The sequence below is a fragment of the Pararge aegeria genome, chromosome 6 (genome assembly GCF_905163445.1).
Source record: "Pararge aegeria chromosome 6, ilParAegt1.1, whole genome shotgun sequence".
Lineage (NCBI taxonomy): Eukaryota > Metazoa > Arthropoda > Insecta > Lepidoptera > Nymphalidae > Pararge > Pararge aegeria.
Window position 1 is genome coordinate 8,237,878 of NC_053185.1, and position 19,262 is coordinate 8,257,139.

The 19,262-nt window shown below is 32.3% G+C and overlaps 3 protein-coding genes across 3 annotated transcripts; 2 read left to right on the forward strand and 1 right to left on the reverse strand.

Annotated features, from left to right (window-relative positions):
• Nucleotides 1-1,233: 1,233 nt before the first annotated feature.
• On the forward strand, nt 1,234-4,118 carry LOC120624605 (INO80 complex subunit B). The gene is made up of 3 exons (XM_039891248.1): nt 1,234-1,415; nt 1,496-1,845; nt 2,099-4,118. The coding sequence occupies exons 1-3, from the start codon at nt 1,364-1,366 to the stop codon at nt 2,645-2,647; spliced, it is 951 nt and encodes a 316-aa protein (XP_039747182.1). The 5' UTR covers nt 1,234-1,363; the 3' UTR covers nt 2,648-4,118.
• A 2,637-nt stretch (nt 4,119-6,755) lies between these two features.
• Nucleotides 6,756-8,911, reverse strand: LOC120624567 (BTB/POZ domain-containing adapter for CUL3-mediated RhoA degradation protein 3). Its single transcript, XM_039891202.1, has 3 exons — nt 8,495-8,911; nt 8,155-8,414; nt 6,756-7,840 (listed from the first exon to the last, which is right to left on the reverse strand). Exons 1-3 carry the CDS (start codon nt 8,658-8,660, stop codon nt 7,382-7,384), a joined length of 885 nt encoding a protein of 294 aa, XP_039747136.1. The 5' UTR covers nt 8,661-8,911; the 3' UTR covers nt 6,756-7,381.
• A 974-nt stretch (nt 8,912-9,885) lies between these two features.
• LOC120624439 (probable protein phosphatase 2C 11) lies at nt 9,886-19,005 on the forward strand. Its single transcript, XM_039890983.1, has 10 exons — nt 9,886-10,088; nt 10,350-10,584; nt 11,396-11,487; nt 12,261-12,384; nt 12,751-12,935; nt 13,823-14,072; nt 14,807-15,022; nt 15,383-15,517; nt 16,061-16,470; nt 16,845-19,005. The coding sequence occupies exons 1-10, from the start codon at nt 9,978-9,980 to the stop codon at nt 17,082-17,084; spliced, it is 1,998 nt and encodes a 665-aa protein (XP_039746917.1). The 5' UTR covers nt 9,886-9,977; the 3' UTR covers nt 17,085-19,005.
• The last annotated feature ends 257 nt before the right edge of the window (nt 19,006-19,262 follow it).

A 19,262-nucleotide genomic window follows, 5' to 3' on the forward strand; every position in this document is an offset into this window, starting at 1 on the left:
ATTTGCATTTTGCAATTTAAAATCTTTTATTTCTGCAAATTAAAACCTATTATATAAAGTCATTTATTGGATATAGATACTTCCATACAATACGGTCCTGTATTTTGTAATAAATGTGTATGTTTGAATGAATTGTTTCTACAGAAAAAACTTTTATTTTAAATCACATTTATTTGAAAGAAGTACTTTTAAAACTTATAAATGCTAATGTCAAATTTACTTGACTATACCTTTTAAATACCTAATAGTCCTGGCTTCTACTCCACTGACAGCTTCACGTAGCAGGCAAGTAGGTACGCATTTGAAATACGTACCTACATAATGCTCCTATTTTCAAGGAAGTATTTTTCAAAAACTGTGACAAGACTGCCATTTAGCTTTAAATCTCACGATACATTCATTCACTATTGAACACTAAATGCAAATTTTTCTTATAACATTCTAAACTGCATAAAGGTACACCCGTTTTAGAACAATTATATTTTTTTAGATTGTTACAGTCATTCACACCACATGTAATTGATTTTGGTGGTTCTATCGGATGTTTAGCTTCTAGTGGAAACAGGATGCACAATGGCAAAGAGAGTGATATTTCATTGATATTATTTTTATAAATTATCATTGGTTCTTGCTTTCTGATTGGCTTTCCTTTTTGTGCATTTTTAAGATTTTTCGATTCCTGATTCGATTCGGTTATTTGATAACTTAAATCCGGGTACTGCACTCAAAACTCGAAATACCTAAAAGTTTAAAACCTAAGATTATGCAAAAATAAGTGGGATTTATACTGCTCACTGCTAACGCAAAATCCTTACAGGTCCATTGGGTTTCTGAAAGTATCTATTATTAACGTAATGTGCATATTTAATTGCAGACAGGCAGGCAATATTAAGGGCACAATAATTATTGTCAATATCCAGAATAGTGACGTGTGTGCTTGCAAGGAATGCAATTTTTTTTTAATTGTCGCTCTTTTGCAATCATCTAATCATCCTAGGTTTATTGAAAGATTAAGTCCAATAACACGACATTTAAATAAACAATCAAGGCTGTACGACGGTATATCTTTGCCTTTTCCCTACGGAAAAGAATAAAGAAGAAAAATACAAATAATCCATGAGGAGACAGACACTTCGTTAAGAGCCTCAAAAATTCTTGAACCTTGTTGTCTAGCCAGTTTTAAAAAACGAAGTGACTTTGACAGTTGACACTTAAAAATGACTTTAATGTCAAAAACAAATCTTCAAAACAAATGATCAATAATTCACAAACAGTAATGAAACTCATCGATGCTTGTATGAGTACTTTAAAGTTATATATATAGAGAATAAAGCTGTTCGGTCTTTAAAAAATATCGTAAATAATGGTGCGGCGGCAGCGTGAACCTAGTTCCACAGAGGATGAAATTGTTATTGGTAAAAATTCTTGTCAATTTTTTTCATGTCATGAAATTAAATATTCAAAAAAAGATTGATAATTCATGTTATTCTCGTAGACACATCACCACAGAAGAGTCACAAGCGGCACAAACATAAAAAGCACAAGAAGCGTAAGATCGACAATGATAACGACAGCGATACTTCGATCGATGTGGCTTACGAAGATATTGTAGATAAATCTTTCAAAATGAAGACAAAGAAGGAAATCCCGAGTACGTCAGCGGCTGATCTATTAAAGGCTCAAGCGAAGTCATCTTCGGATTCTCGCAAATCAGTGCCCGGTTCAACATCAAGCACCCCACCCAAGGTTGCTCCTAAGAAGAAAAAAGTAAAAGGTCGCGACAGCGGTACATCAAGTGAAGAGGAACGATGGCTTGATGCCATTAAGTCTGGAAAACTCGAAGAGGTATTTGAAATATTTTCTAAATAGATTCAGTAATAGTTTGATAGTTAATATGTGGAATAATTAGAAGGGAAGCAATGAGCATTCCCTATGGTTTATAGTTGAAATAATTTCCTCTATATTTTAGAATTGTGCCTAAAACTTTTGTAATTCCACTTGCATGGTGCTGTTAGCTATCAGGCATACATTTTTCTACTGTAAATAGGTGATAAATTTATGTATTTATTGAGTTCCAATATAATGTTTTATGTTCCAGGTAGATGAAGAATTAAAGAAAATTAAGCCAAAAGATCCTAAAATGATGACGGCTAGACAAAGAGCTATGTATGAAAGGGGCACTGATAAAGAAACCATCCCAGGAGGGGAAGTTCTGCTTGCATTACCATCAGGTTATAAGGAAAAAGTTATGACTGCAGAAGCCATTCAAAAAGCTGCATTAAAATCACAAAAAAGGAAACAATTAGCTGATGAGAAAAGGGAGAAAGATAAAAAGAAAACAATGGACCGCCTACTCAAGAAACAGGAATCGAAAAATCTTAAAAATGCACAAAAAGGAAAGCCAATCAGAAAGCAAGAACCAATGATAATTTATAAAAATAATATCAATGAAATATCACTCTCTTTGCCATTGTGCATCCTGTTTCCACTAGAAGCTAAACATCCGATAGAACCACCAAAACCAATTACATGTGGTGTGAATGACTGTAACAATCTAAAAAAATATAATTGTTCTAAAACGGGTGTACCTTTATGCAGTTTAGAATGTTATAAGAAAAATTTGCATTTAGTGTTCAATAGTGAATGAATGTATCGTGAGATTTAAAGCTAAATGGCAGTCTTGTCACAGTTTTTGAAAAATACTTCCTTGAAAATAGGAGCATTATGTAGGTACGTATTTCAAATGCGTACCTACTTGCCTGCTACGTGAAGCTGTCAGTGGAGTAGAAGCCAGGACTATTAGGTATTTAAAAGGTATAGTCAAGTAAATTTGACATTAGCATTTATAAGTTTTAAAAGTACTTCTTTCAAATAAATGTGATTTAAAATAAAAGTTTTTTCTGTAGAAACAATTCATTCAAACATACACATTTATTACAAAATACAGGACCGTATTGTATGGAAGTATCTATATCCAATAAATGACTTTATATAATAGGTTTTAATTTGCAGAAATAAAAGATTTTAAATTGCAAAATGCAAATTATATTTTTTCCCGCGAAAACGCTCGCCGGGTGTCATGGCCGCAATCGTGGCGTCACAGGCATATTAGAGCTTTAGAAAGTCTTGTTCTACAGCTAAATACTATTCATAACCGAAAAGTTGAGAAACTGTTGAAATCACAAAATAGGTACGGAGATATTTTTCGAAGTTTTTTTCGAAGCAGTAAAAAATTATATTTTTTAAAAACGTGACGTCATCATTTTGACTTCGGCGGTAAGTTTATTGAATATTCGGCGTTTCACTTGTCATGATTTGGACTATTTCGATTTTGAATTTACTTATATCAAAAAAATAACTAGGTAGGACTGCCGACATTACGACTTTTATGTATACAGGAGCCATGATAGCCAAGTGTGTAAGGCTTCGTCTCCCCTTTCGGTGGGACAGAGTTCGATTTCCGACCTCTAAATTTCCGGAGTTATGTGCTTTTTAAATTTAAAGAGTTAAAGATCACATGCTTTAACGGTGATGGTTATGTATTCAAAAACAGAACACTCCCAGAAATTAATTAATCATTATCAGTTGGACGACCATCCTGGCCCAGGGCGAGCGCTGTGTTCTTAAATCTGAGAGGTCCTGGGTTCGATCCCCATCAGGAGCAATCAGGGAATTTTAATTTCTGATAGTATCCCTAATGCTGATTGCTTTTTAAAGTATTTTTAATTATTGTAACAAATATCTAGTTAAATTTCATCCGGCGTACTTCATGCGAGCAGATGCCCATAATCCCCCCTCCACGAAGCACATAAATTATTTATGCAAAAAGGTTCAGCTGGCGAACTATTACTTTATTTTTTTTCTTTATTTTACCTCTCGCAACTTTCACACACTCGCACCCACCACTACCCGAGCTGCTGGCAATCGGCTTACTGCTTAATCATATAAGATCAACTGTCGATGTTAGCCTCCGGCTTACTATGACTTTTGTATTTGCAACGCTACCTTCCAGACTATAAGACGACAAAGAGAGCCAGACATCAATCACACTTAAATCACCTTTGTGCGTCTGGGATTGAATACGGAAAACAAATTGGACAGCTAATCAGTGAGCATATATTTCGTAAGAGTTATAAAGTTACATTTTTAAAAACCTGTAAGTTTTACATTTAAATGTTATAATTAATAGACATTCTACAAGTACATATATTGTCTTTTGAAATAAAGAATCACAATCGATGCACACACTATACTTTCACAAGGTAATAATAATCTAATCCTGTTCAATCGCAACAAAATCATCAGTCATGCCCCATATCAAAAATCTTTTATGTTCCACTTTTGTAGCAAAAAATATCTCCGGCGCCATAAGAAATTTCAGTAAAAATGTATAATAAAAAATTTTGGAACCTACCATGTATTTTTAACAGCGCAGGTTTTATTGAAATACAATATAAAACGTAGGTTCATGATATTGAAAAGAAGAATATTGAAAAAAGTTTAAAATTTTTAACACAATCGTAAGTTAGAGCATCTTTACATTAAGGGTCATATTTTTACAAAGAAAACTAAGAAAAATTAAAGTTTTGATATGGGGTAGCCATAAATAAAACAATTTATTAAGAATAACAAATTAAAGAGCCTCAGTAAAATTAATCAATAGAAGAAATTGGACAATAAATATCAGACTAGACTTCGGCGTCACTATCTATTACCGAATTGTTTGATAGGCATGACGTAATATCTTTAATATGTTATTGGTCCTACATACAACATGGTTAATTACCATTCAATACACAAATTGCACCCCTACATTAAAACTATTTCAACTCAAAAAAAATCGCCTTTTAACCCTTAAAATTGGAACAGATTTAAGATTACAAAAAACAGGAAATAATTTATTAGTGAGTGATGAATATGACAAAAATATATATAATGTATTAAAGCTAGTTTTTGAAAAACAATATGTATAGTATACTCTACATTGCCACATTTACAATAAATGTTACAATGTGGATAAAATTGATTGTGCCCTTTAGGCAAAGTTAGTCTTTCGTACATTGAAAAAAGAAGTGAAACACACTTGAAATCTAAACCAAAGCAAAACCAACATGCGAGCAAATCATAAACAGAAGAATCATACAAAATAACATTCCAGAAGGATATAATGATTTTGATAAAGTAAATGACAAATCATTTAGTTTTATCCAAAACAAACATTATTGCCATACCCAGGAAGGTAGCAATATATTTTAATCTGTACATAGTTCTGTCTCTCTTCTACAGTAGCCCTATATGTAACAATATACTAACTACAAAATATGTGAAACACTGTACCAATATCATTATTTTTATGTGAAGTTGCCAGTTATTTTTTTAAACCAAATTAATACAGATTGTTGTTAGTTTTTAGTTTATAACACAAAAAATGTTCAAAAATGTCATTTTCTTTTCAGTCCAGTTTAAAAAGTATATTTTATATAACTCAATGTAAACAGTAGGTTTATTATAAAAAGCTACTGTAGTCTAACACTGACCTATGTATAATTTAAATATATTAAGATAAACTCTTTTTCAAATCCCTGATAATTTTTCCTTTAAAGCGTCATACTAAACCATTTTAAAATGTTTCCATTGAGCCAGTTTTTGTTATAGAGGTGCAAAATTTAAATTTATTTATGATTACATTGTACCAATGTTTCATAATTATATATAACTGCATACCAAATACAAGGAGAATGGATCCCAGACTTAAAATAATCGTTTGGTGATTTTCAATAAAGCTGAATCTGTTGGAACAGTTAACAATGCTTAACTATTGCCAACACTTACGTCTCTTTAAAAGTGCTTTTTTAACTATGTTGTAGATATTTAGCGATAGGATTTATGAACATGTTTATACATTTAATTCCTTCCTTATGCAGAGTAAATACAAATAAATACGAATTCCCCTTGCACACAATGCTGGGGTATAAATTTGCACCTACATATATATATATATATATATATACCTTAAGTATTTATTTATACCGCTCGCAATAAATACATTTGTGTAAGTGCCTTTTTGTGACCAAGTCCCTTCCATTTGACATCCAGTGTGTATCTTAATCATCATTAGTCTACTAGTACCATTGAAATCTACGCACAAGTATTAATGTTACATTATGTTCCTACAATTCTTTTGTTTTTGCTACATATTCATTTTATATCTATTTAGTTACAAGTAGTATATTATGAACTTTATACAATTTTTGCTGCTATTTAATCCTAAAAATCAACATCAATTTGGCATATTACTTGAGCTGTTTTATCAAGCACATTATATTCCTAATTAATTAAATGTTAATAAATGTATATTTTCATATTATTTAAAGACACCATTTCATTCTCTTATTATTTAACTACATTTCTGTGAATGGAAAATAAAATATATTCAATAGGTGAAACATCATCCATCACCATCACACAATACAATAATTGAAATTTGAAGCATATATAGAATTTCAATTACTATTAGTTTGAAATTGAATTCAAATTATATTGTGAATTTAAACTTACATATACAATACTGCTTTAAATGACTTCAATCTTGAGTCACTTCAATCTTCATCTGGGATGGTTCATTCATCAACATTTTCAGAACTATGGATTTTTAATGCAAAACTTTTAAAGTAAAATCAAAATGCAGATTTATAAACAACAGTATACCATTTTGTCATGAGTTTCATACCATTACAACCTTAATAATATGTATAATGTGTACTGCATGTGGAATGTTCTGCATTAAAAACTGCATACTTTACAATACATACTAAATACAATATATAATTGTCTTTGATCAATAATTTACTAGATATGCAGTCTAGCAGAAAATGAAAATTAGAATGAATCTTTATTGTCCTTTATTGGGACACAAACCAAACGAACCTTTTCTTTCCTTCCTATGCTAGCCATAATGATGGTTATATCTCTATATTGTTTTATTAATGTATAATTTACATGAAATAAGATACTCCAGCACTTGTATTGTTTCCTCCTAGGTTAAGCACAAACACTTTGTAGACAAATTTGTGAGTAAGTTCTTATTTTACATACTTTTTAACAACTAGCGACAGCCTAGTATATAATTAAACAAAGACAATTATAGACACACACACATTGTCCAATTTGCCAACTTTTTTGATTAAATGCTACACTTTGTAATCACCACTCAAGGAGCTTACGAATAAGAATAGTAGACTCATAGAAAAGTCAATAGTTTAGTCAAGTCTTAAATGCCCAGGCATGGCAGCCAGCATAATAATGGTAGAAGACAGCCAGCTTGGTATCAAACGTTTGTACGTTTAGAGCTCCGTAGGCGGGCCAAGCCTGACTGTAACCGCTAAGATTGATTATTCTGTTTATTTGATCGAAGTCGTGCTAAGCCAGAGCGTTCTTCTTCCTCATCACTAGTACAAGAGAGTGCAGCGACCCCCCCTGCACCCCTGGATGATGTAGCTTGTATTAATTCTTGATCTGGTCCATTACGACTTTCATAGAGTAATACTCCCAATGTTTCTTCATATATTCTAGCTTCAGGAAATTCAACTTTGGTATGCTTCTTATCAGTAGCATAAACAATTGAAGTACAACACACTTCTGCACACTTTTTGCCGTGACCAAAGAATGTCCAACAACAAATTTCATTGGAGCCAATGACATCTTTGATAAAGAGGACACGCCCACTGAACCGCAACGATAGTTTATCAAACAGTTCAATGTTTTTAAGCAAATTATCATCAGATGTACTTGTATATGAATACTTGTTATTGTGTCTATTGATGAGCAGTTTTACCACAGGCTGAAAAAATAAAGTGCTATTAGTTTTGATATAAATGTAATAATGATGGAAGTGCTATTACACTTCATTAAAAATATTTAAGTACCTACAACCTAACCATTTTGCTTTCAAATGTCATGCAATTTAAAATAATAAATTATGCAAATGTAAAATAATAATAAGAGCTGACATCTCAACAAAATAAGTAGCATTTATTTTGTTATAATATAATTCACAATAATTATAATTATTGTTTATGTTATTAAAAAGATGTAAATTTCCATACTTTTAGAGGAAAATAACATTTAATAATTCAAAGCTTTGTAAAATCATACCTTAGATGTGGACATGATCAGAAGTTGTTCCTCTTTATGTGATGTGATAAGTGGGACTCTACAAATAGGTTCTGCCTCTCTTTCCTTTTTACTTAACGCTTGCTGGCAAGACTCTGTTAGCTCTTCGATCAAGAAGTATTTCGCTTCTGCAAGAAGTTCCATAATTTCGCGGTAACTATCTGGCAGAGCAACTGTACCATCTCTAAGATAATTTAGGATTGTCCCGAAATGCTTTCCGCAACGATCAATCAGTATCCAACCTGAAATTATATGGGAACCTTTTTGCAGAGACATTTAAAACAAATTAACTTTTTTTTTTTAGTGTATGATAAATACCTACCTTCAGAATCAGTAAGGACTTCCATTCTGCCACTAAACATAGTCCGTAACATATTATCACTTTTCGTTAATGTACCAATGGTGGTATAAAATAAAGTACCACCCACATTTAATTTCACGTATTGCGACGGGCTTCCTTTTATCAATGTTTTGTGATCGCCCGACATTTTAGTATATCATCAAGTTTTGAATCAGTTGAAACTTACGATTCCAATCAGTGTTTTATACGTGTAATTTCACTTATTTACCCGTGACATTGTCATAACTAAGGTATTTCTAACTAATGTTAATTCGTTTTTAGAAGGAAGTATAAACTTTACGTTAAACAATATACCTCAAGAATATACCTATTTAGTGAACCTACCTATATTGCCCATTACCACTTCATCTACAATTTATTGATCCCCAATTCCCTGCACGTTTAATCTGTGCCATGTGCGTATGAAATATCTATGGACCGGTTGGCATAAAGTACAAACTGTCTGATTCAGTTCTTCTTCTTTGACTATGTGATTGGGGACAATCAAACGATCGTCCCCAATCACATAGTTAAAATTTAAATAATCCAGAGCAATAAACAATAAAAGAAACTGTGACTTAACTAACGCCTAAGTGATTGGTAGCATTGTTTCTTCCTCGTAGAATTCGTAATTTACTCGCCTTTCTTCAAAACTGATCATCTTGTGATGATCAGTTTTGCTGATAAGTTTTAATAATCCTGTGACTGTCATATTATAGGATGTGAATTCCAGTTCCTTCCTATTATCTTTAATCCATAATAAATATTAGTCCATTGCACTAGCTAAGCAATGTGAGCAACTTAAGCCAGTAAATAAATAGGTGACGATAGTTTCAAGGAGAATTTGACATCCCTCGTCGCATCGGTCATAGCATTTAACACTAACAGTAAATTGCAAATCTGTTGACCTAAAATAAAAAAATTGACAAGCCCGTACTCGTAATTCACCTAATTTGTTTTCAAAAGTAAGTAAGTTATTCATATCGATGAAATGTCTTTGGTTATAACTTCATAGTATTTTGCCAAATTAACCCACAAAAACATTATGTGTCTCTTCATTTCATAATATATCTACACTAACAACCGATCCTATTTTTTTCATTGAATATCGTATCGTATCGATTGGTTTACCTTTTTCAACGCCGCAAGGAATTATATTAGTAAAAGCAAAAATCTATATCCTAATATATGTCTCTCATTTTTTGAACGCGCAAATTTTTATTAAATCATGCAACACCGAATACTCTGGACTGAATTAGTTCAGGCGTCACGTAATGATGAACAAACAAAGGGTACCAACTTCCAGCAATTGGAAAATTTTAAAGTTAGTAGTGTGGTAGTAGCCAAAAAATTTTATCTGTAAAAATCGGACGGCTAGGCTAGGCTTGCCGCCTGCACGGATTTTTGGGGAATTTCGCGCGTCAATTATTTTTTTGATCAGATTTTAATGCACTAAATTAGCGAAATGGGTGCGTATTTATCAGAACCTGTGACTGAGAAATTGTCTAGTGATGAATTCAACGAAAAACTTGAATGCGGTGCAAGCTCCATGCAAGGTTGGCGTGTCAATCAAGAGGTACGATGGTGTTTCGTTGCTAATTTTACTATTCAACTTTACTTTCCTCTGCATAACAATCACTGATTTATATTATTACGTGCATTTCTATACTTAGTGAAATTAAAGCTAGGATTGTCAATTTAATGTTGTGGTTTTTGTGAATTCCGGTTCATCATACAGTTGGCGTGCAGGATGCACCACTAGATAGACCTGTTTACTAATATCAATATAATAAAAGTTACATAAAAGCATGTATCAAAATTAAACGACTCCTTTTAGGATGCACATAATACTATCTTGGACTTTGACGAGCATACGTCACTGTTCGCGGTATACGATGGACACGGTGGTGCAGAGGTGGCTACGTATTGCTCACAAAATTTACCCAACTTTATCAAAAATACCGAGGCATACAAAGGAGGAGATATGATACAAGCTTTGAAGGATGCCTTCCTTGGGTTTGATGCTACTATTGCCACAAAAGAGGTTATGGACATATTGAAAGAATTAGCAGGTGCAGTATATATGTTATATTAAAAAAGAAATACTTGAAAGATCCTTGCAAACATTTTTAATAACAATGGTGGCAGAGATATGTTATTCTTAATTTAGTATAGAGTTATTGGATTACAACTTCCCTGTTTCTACAAAATTAGAGATTAGATATCATCATAGTTCACAGTATTATTTTATTATTTACTTGAAAAAGTACACTAGAAGTTCTGCTGTCATCTTCATACTTAGCGTAATACTATCCCAATGAAGGGTATAAGGCTCCACTCACAGGAGAGATTTAAAGATTAGCCATATTATGCTTAAAATTCAATTCCAAAATTCTGTATTCATGTAGGCCTATCACAGGCACTTATGAAGCATTCATACATATATGTTTACATAATTGTAAGGGGATGGTAACTACTTTTGCCGACTTAAACCTTTTTCAATGTAGGTAGGAAGGCTCTAGTGATTAGGATTTAGCCTATCTTTAGTTTGATCCTCATGTTATGGCTGACATGTACCTTAAAAATTTTGGAATTGTATGCATTTAAAGTAGTTAAATACTACTTGCGTTCACATTAAAGTAAACCATTGTGAGGAAACCTGCATCCTGAGAGTTCAACATAATGTTCTTAAACGTGTGTGTAGCATGGTCATCCAATCATGGTCTTAAACCCTTCTCATTCAGAGAGGTGCCCTTTGCCCTGTAGTGTACTGGTAATGGGTTGCTAATATTGATGATGATGACTACATATTGTGTTTCAAGACACTGTATTTTAATTCATTACTTTTTGTGGAATCTAATATTTTTTATGTTCCCATCATAGGCGAAATAAACCCTCCTGGTCCAAGTGATAATGAAGAGTCAGAAGATGAAAACATTAGTAACCTTTATAAAGATGCAAGACTGCCACTACAGGTTATATATTTTACAAATATTTTCTGCATAAAGTTTTATATTAAATATTACCTATTGTTATTGTTATATGACTATTTATTTGTGTATGTTTCATCCAAATGGATATCATCAAACGTAGAGGCGGATTTGAAAGTTCTTTTTTGTGGCTATCTCTTAAATCGGGCAACCAGGACAAGCAGCGTCCAAATCCCAGATTTTGTAATTGTGTAGAGTCCATACTTATTTTAGCTAACTGTTCATACACTTACACAATATATATACTAATAATAATAATACACAAAATAATAAAAGAAGAAAGAAAACACAGCACAGAAATACATAAAATATTTTTGAAGACATATAATAGTCTTATGTTTTTTCACATGCAGCTTGCACATATCCTAGGGCAAATTTGGAGGAACCCTATTCTTATTGAACAAATGACATTTTGTATATTATAATAAGTATTATTATAATATATAAAATGTCCAATGTAAAATCATTTGTTCAGTAGAGAAAAAAAGTCTTAACCAAACCTAAATTTGATACTATAATTTTAATAAAATTACAATAAATAATCTTTGACTAAACATGCTGTAATTGGACAGGCTACAGCTACCTTATTCCTCTGTTATATTAATATCACACTATTATATTTCTAAACAACTGTATATGTAAAGCCTCTTTGACTTGGTCTTGTCTTTTATGTATTTTTGCAAGTTGCAAGCAAGGTTTGTAAATACCATTTTATCTATAAAAGTGATGATCTTGAATACTGTATGTTTTGTTTATAGGAAGTTTTGGCAAAATATGAAAACAAGTTGTCCACTCTTCACCGAGCTAGGCTTGGTGATACTACAACCCCCATGTCCCCTTGTCTGCGTGCAAAGAAAAATGGAGAAGAAGCGTGTGGTTCAGGTAAAAGAATCATCATCCTCCACCTATCTGCGACTATGTGCTATCAAAGTGCGACTGCTGGGCTCAGGGCTCCTCTCTCACAATATTAGGGGTGCATAATATTACTAGCTTTTGCCTGTGGTTTCCTGGGATAATTAGTACCTTTTGTTACTCTCTGCCCTTTCAAATAACTGTATCCTGAAAAATCAAGTTGATTGTTTTCTTATTTAGGGTGTGAAGGAAGTATAAACAAACACACTTTTGCATTTTTAATATTAGTAAGGATTTTTATTTGTAAATGTTAACAAAGAGATATAGGAGACATCTTAAAAGACTAAGGCCACAGGTCATCTATTATCTGGTTCATTTTTATTATGTTGTTTTAAGGTGCTGGTGCATCAAGTTCCAGTTCAGGAATTGATGTTGCAGGTTCAAGTTCAGAACAAGTTGAAGATGAGGCTACGTCAAGCAAGAATGGATTGTCTTCAACAGAGGAAGGAATAAAGACTGAAGAGGACTCTGGTGTGTCCTCCACAAATTTAAATGAAGAAGATAAAGAAGTTAATGGAGAGGTATATGTTTAATATTATATTTATGGTAACTATCAATAATAATAGCTGGTCCATTGTTACAAATTTTAACATACTTAACTCTTTAGTATCTATATGATTTAATTGATACTTAAATTACTGCTACAACCTAGGCCATTTTTCAATATACTTCAGAAAGTTGTTCAAAACTTATTCTTTAAAGTTTTATTGATTTTCTGTCAATTTTAGGTAATTATACTCCATATTGCATTTTTTGTATTACTTGTATTATTTAAACAATCTTTTTATTACATTTATGTGTAAAGTATTTTTCAAAATCATTCATAAAATTTCTTGTAGAAAAGGACAGCACTATTTTTAGGCCTATTAAATTAACTTTCAAAACAAACCTTACATGATTATATTCTTATAAATGTGGAAAAGTTACAAAACAAAGTTTCATAATTCAGTTCACTAGTTTAGATGCTGGAATATATTGTAATTTGTTATTTGTGTTTAGTTATATTATATGTCTCTTAAAAAGTCACGTCACGTATGTCTCTTCAAAGTTTGTATTAAACGTAAGCTTATAGAAAAGTCCTATTATAGTATAAAGGACTATGTAATCGATAAAAAAGCTTGGGTGCGAATTATTGCTCTAACCAGGTTGTTCTTCTAATAATTTTAAATGACAATGTAAGATGGTTAAAACAAAAAAAACACCCAGCTAAGTTTGTTGTGGGCTTCTTCTTAGACCAGGACGCATTTGGAACCCTTGTAGCTTTAGTTTTAAGTTTACGAATATGGTTATCGCCATTTCACTACAGTGTAATTCTCATGTACGCATCAAAAGTGCCACCTATAGGCCAACTTGAATGAAGATATTTTTGATAAATAAACTAGTGCATTGTATTCATTTCTTTTGTCAGGTATCTACTACTGACAATAAAGAGACTGCAGACAAAACAGTCACAATGGAAGTTGACAAGGCAAATACACCAGACAGCTCAGGGGAAAATTGTATTCAACCAGAGCAGAGTGTTGATTCTAAGTCATCTGAAAATGGACCAACCATATCTGAAGTCTGCAACGGGGAGGTGACTAATTCAAAGGTTGACGGAGAAAATAATATTAGCTCTTCAAATGGTTCCACAACACCTAAGTCTGAATCTTCAAAAGGTATTGACGATTTTTAGTTTTCTTATGTATATTAAGTAATGGACTTTACAAGTTGAGTGATAATGTGGTGTCAACAAAATGGTTATGATCCTTCACAATATTGTTGGGGGTAGGTATACTATTAGATGGGATAAAATATGGAATCTGAGAAAAAAATTAAAAGAATTTACATAGGTATATTTAATTTTTACATGAATAGATTGTTAAGGAAGTTGGCTTTGTATTTTTTCAAAATCCTGTTATTTTATTATTGGAATTAAAAAAATTATGTTGTAAAAATTCAAAACTTTTATCGCTGATATCCTAAATTCGTGAATTAAAAATGAGTTGCGTTCATATCTTGCACCTCTTTGCTGTAATGTGACCCTGTGCACGTGTAAGGTTTCTGACCAGGTTAGGCATTAAGCAGGGGTGTTGCATAAAATGGCATTTGTTTTGGGTTGGCAGCGCTTTCGTGCAAATGCACGCTGCTGGTGCTATTATTAACTTAAAAGTCTAGGTCAACCGCATTTCTCTGGTGCGTTCTGGCGCTCTGGTCGTCTCTACTTCTGCTGCGTACTTCATATGCTTAAAATATAATATTATATTGCAAACAACTTTAAAATGCAATCGTCAACATCATCATGTCAAACGACTGGCGTGTACATTTTCACTCGCCACTATCTTTTGATACTTGTGTCCACTGCTACAACTGGTTTAATGTGTTTTCTAATACAATGTCTTGTTAAAAATAGAGAAAGCATCTACCGTCTCCAGCTCAAAGGTGACACCTGACAGGCCAAAAAAAGCAATTCTCAGGCGCGCCGCTGCTGCAGTGTATGAAACACTGAGGCAAAATGCAGCCGATGATGACGAGGAAAGTGACTCCAATGATGAGACATTCGAGGGTGGGGAGGTTAATTCCTCTGAGGAAGAAAATGTCAATGGAGTTGAGGATTCTTCTGAAGATGGTAATTATAAAATCTCGTAGCAGTCATATTATGTTGCTTGTAATTTAAAAAAAAAAGGAAACTATTCATAATAATTGCACCGCACACTGTATGATTTATATGATGGCTTTTAACACATGTACACTGAGCTTTACATAATTTGGATTAATGAAGACATTATTCAGATGGTGATATTTGTTTTTCGAAAGCAATACTGTTGAAATAACTTATTTATCATTTCCATAGCATATAAATACAAGATGGAAATCACTTTCAGTAAATATCTTTCTATCATTTCACAATTTTTAATTTTATAAGTAGTAAATTATGTGTGTTATGATTATGTGGATTAGATGATACTAAGTGAATATTTATTTGTAGGTGATGCAGAGGATGAAGATGAAGAAGAAGAATACGAAGCTGAATCCAGTGATGATGATGCTGAGGAAGACATCAACATGGTAGAGGAACCTGGCAATGATAGTGGCTGTACTGCTGTTGTAGCAGTTCTCAAAGGTACTTATTTTTAAAAAATACCTATCAACTAAGAAATTTATATTCTACTATATGTTGTGAATATAGCCCGCGACTTCGTCTGCGTTTATTTTTCTTTTTAAAGCAGGAATAGTTTATTTGGGTAATGTGTGGCATTCTATTTTGGTGTAGTTATACAGATTTTAAAACACAAAATCTGGCATTGCGACTTAACTATAATAGTTAGATATATTCCCTCGCAGACTTTTTTGTACGTAATAATAAGTACTTTAATCATTTAATATATAATTTGTATGTATCAGTAGTTTTTTCAGCGCACGCCAAGTAATATATTTTTAAGGCATTACATTATTGCAAAATAAAAAAAATTTAAATAAATTATGATACGTCGTGATAGTTTAGCTTTCTTTTGGCGAAGAAGTGGTTAAAATCGGTCCAGTACTTTCGGAGACTATTTGGTATAAAGAGAAAATCTTTCCACTTTATAAAGTTAGTATAGACAAGTGACTGCTTGATTTTTCAAATAATGCTATATATATATATATATATACATTGTCTTTACAGGTAACTTACTGTATGTTGCAAATGCCGGTGATTCTCGATGCATTATATGTAGAGAGGGAAAAGCAATTGACATGTCAGTAGACCACAAGCCAGAAGATACAGCCGAGTTAGAACGGATCACAAAGGCGGGTGGAAAAGTTTCAAATGATGGCCGAATCAATGGTGGACTAAATTTATCCCGCGCTATTGGAGATCACTCGTACAAGCAAAATAAGGTCCTCGATGCTAAGGAGCAGATGATAACGGCACTTCCGGATGTAACAACACTTACAATAGAACCTGAGAAAGACCAGTTCATGGTTTTAGCTTGCGATGGAATTTGGAATTTCATGTCTAGTCAAGATGTTTGCGACTTCATTCTACCGAGACTGGCCGAAGGAAGGGAGAGGCTATCGCAGATTTGTGAAGAGGTCAGTCAGTATTTTATATTAAAACTACCTTTGCTTTGCAGCTTCAGATCAGCAGATCTACACGATATTTTTGCAGAACTAAACTGATAACACAGGGTGTATTATCATGCTTTTCGTGTATTCAATACAAAACGCATGATTTTAAAGCCTACCTCAAAGTATGAATTCAAATCATCCAAAGTTTCATTTGAATTCGATAAGCGGCCAAGATACAGACAGCAAAGCCAGACATATTATAATTACTAGATATATTAAAATTTCCAAATCTATCTTCAATGAACAAAATTCGACCTGTTACAGTTTATTATAGGATTAGATATAGATTTCGACTATAATTTTAGGCGATATTTTTAATATTGATGTATTTCTTTTAGATGTTTGACCACTGTTTGGCCCCAAGTACGATGGGAGATGGTACAGGTTGTGACAATATGACAGCAATCATTGTGCGGTTCAAAGAAGGTGTTATTGCTGACGTTGGACAATACACAAATAGCTCTGAGGGTACGAAGAAACGGGCAGCGGATGAAGAACCCTGTGATGACCAGCAAGAAACAAAGAGGCAAAAGGTTGATGACCCCTTATCAAGTTCTGACGTAACCTCAAGTGTTTAGGCCCTGATTATATTTGAAACGGAAAGTGTTTAAGCTGCAAACAAGTATTGTACAATGGTAGAGACATTCTAATGAAAAAAACAATTTAACATCCAGATATTCGATTTAAAACTATTGTTTAAAGCAGTATTATTTTAAAAATTTTCATGTATTGGTTCAAAATTATAATCCTTTTTTTAGTATGTCATAGAAATTGTCATTTTAAAATAATACGTCTTTAATTGATAGTAGTAAGATCCCTCATAACAAAACTGGTAGCTACCACTCTTTAACTTCATTGTGGGATAAAGTATCTCTTATTCCTAATGAAGATATATATGATCAAGAATTTGATAGACCAAACAGTCTATCAAATTCTTCTTTGTAACAACATTATATATCATTATTTTATGATAAAATAGTAAGTTTGTAGATAAAATATAAACTTACTTTATTATAATATAATTGGCATCGTCTTTACTGACTAATATTATCACAACTTCAATTTTGCATTTTTGTGGAAATTAATCCGACAAACTTTATTAAATTTATTTTCACTTGGATTTCAGTGGATTGTATTCTATTAAACCGTCCAAATAGGATGTAACCTTCAACTCAATCCTGTTGACAAACTATCATCGTTTGATTATTATAATTTACGTTAGTTGATTTTTTGGTTTGAAATTTCGTGTACAAAACTAATCTTCACTTCATCTAAATGGAGATACGCAATGGGGATAGTGGTTACTACAGACTCGCTCGTATGTCACAAGTCTGATTGATAATTGCGTCGTGCTGATCAAGTTGTCTACATTTTCGAGATTGAAAAGCGTCGTATGCTGTAAAAATCTGTGATCAGCGTAAATCTACAGTTTTAGGTGACATTCTGTTTATTTTTCTTTATCGCGAAGATTTTGTTTTTTTGAAATCTCTATGCAATAAGTGGTTTTGTATCTAAGAATCAGTGCCGTAAAGGTATTCATAAAACAATCAGACTGCATTCATTGACTTTAAAGCACATAATTATTGGTTAAAATATTTTCTTCGTAAGTGGAGTGTTGTCGCAAGTATATTAATATCAAGCAATATTTTTCAAAGCAATAAATTACCCTATATCATCCCTGATTATTGTGATGCATTCCATTCAGTTCAGAAAATATAACCTTGCATCAATTACTTGATCTTATAATATTATTATATAATTAAAATCGAATTATTATTTGATTTGGTTTCATTAGAAAAAACAAGCAAATTAACTTTTTATTACAGATGTAACAATCAGTGATAGACTAAGCTAAGGTTAGCTGCATTAATAAATTATTATAGAACTGACTTGTTAGTAGATAAGAAATAATTATAAGCTTATGGTAGTAGTCTTAAGGTTCTTTTATAAGTTAAGAAAGGACTATGAATATCATGGAGTTTTTCTGTTTTGTGGGTGAGGCATATGATTTTTTCTTCCAAACTTATTTCCATATCACACTTCAATTTCCCTAACGTTGTTACTTTCGTTTTTAGAGGATAAAATTAATCGAAGTGCTAATTTCTTTTGAAACTAAAAGGGCCCTAACTACTTTTTCAGTTAAGCATTTAATCATAATATTTTTCTTTAACAATTAAAAAAAGGTAACTAATTTTGTGTCCTCTTGGTGGATTGGTGAAACAATAATAAATTATATTATGGAGGTATGTTCCTAAAAAAATGTACTAAATTAATTTTTCGAATCAGTGGAGTGAATTGAAGTATAATGAATTCATTAGTTATTATTATAATGCATGTTATTCCTTAGTCACATAAGTAGTCATATTTTTGTAATCACAGATAATAATTGTGGTAAAGTTAAAGGTGTATACATATTTTTTCAGTTTATTATTCAATACAGAAGTCCTCAGTATAAATTGTTTCAAGTGTGATTTAATTAAAAGAAATACATTTTTACAGACCCAATGATTGTATTAATTATTTATTAATTTCTTACTATACAGGTATATTTATGTTATATATAACCGAAACGCTAATAGCTATTGAGCTGCTATAGTTTTTACTGAAAAAAAACCAGATACAGCCTTAACATCACACACAAAATTAAAATCAAGTAACTCCTGTCATTTATTTATAGGTATAGGCATATTCATAGGACCTTTAGACGCGCACGAATTTCGATTTAATTACAGGCAGTGATAGCCGAGTGGTGCAGA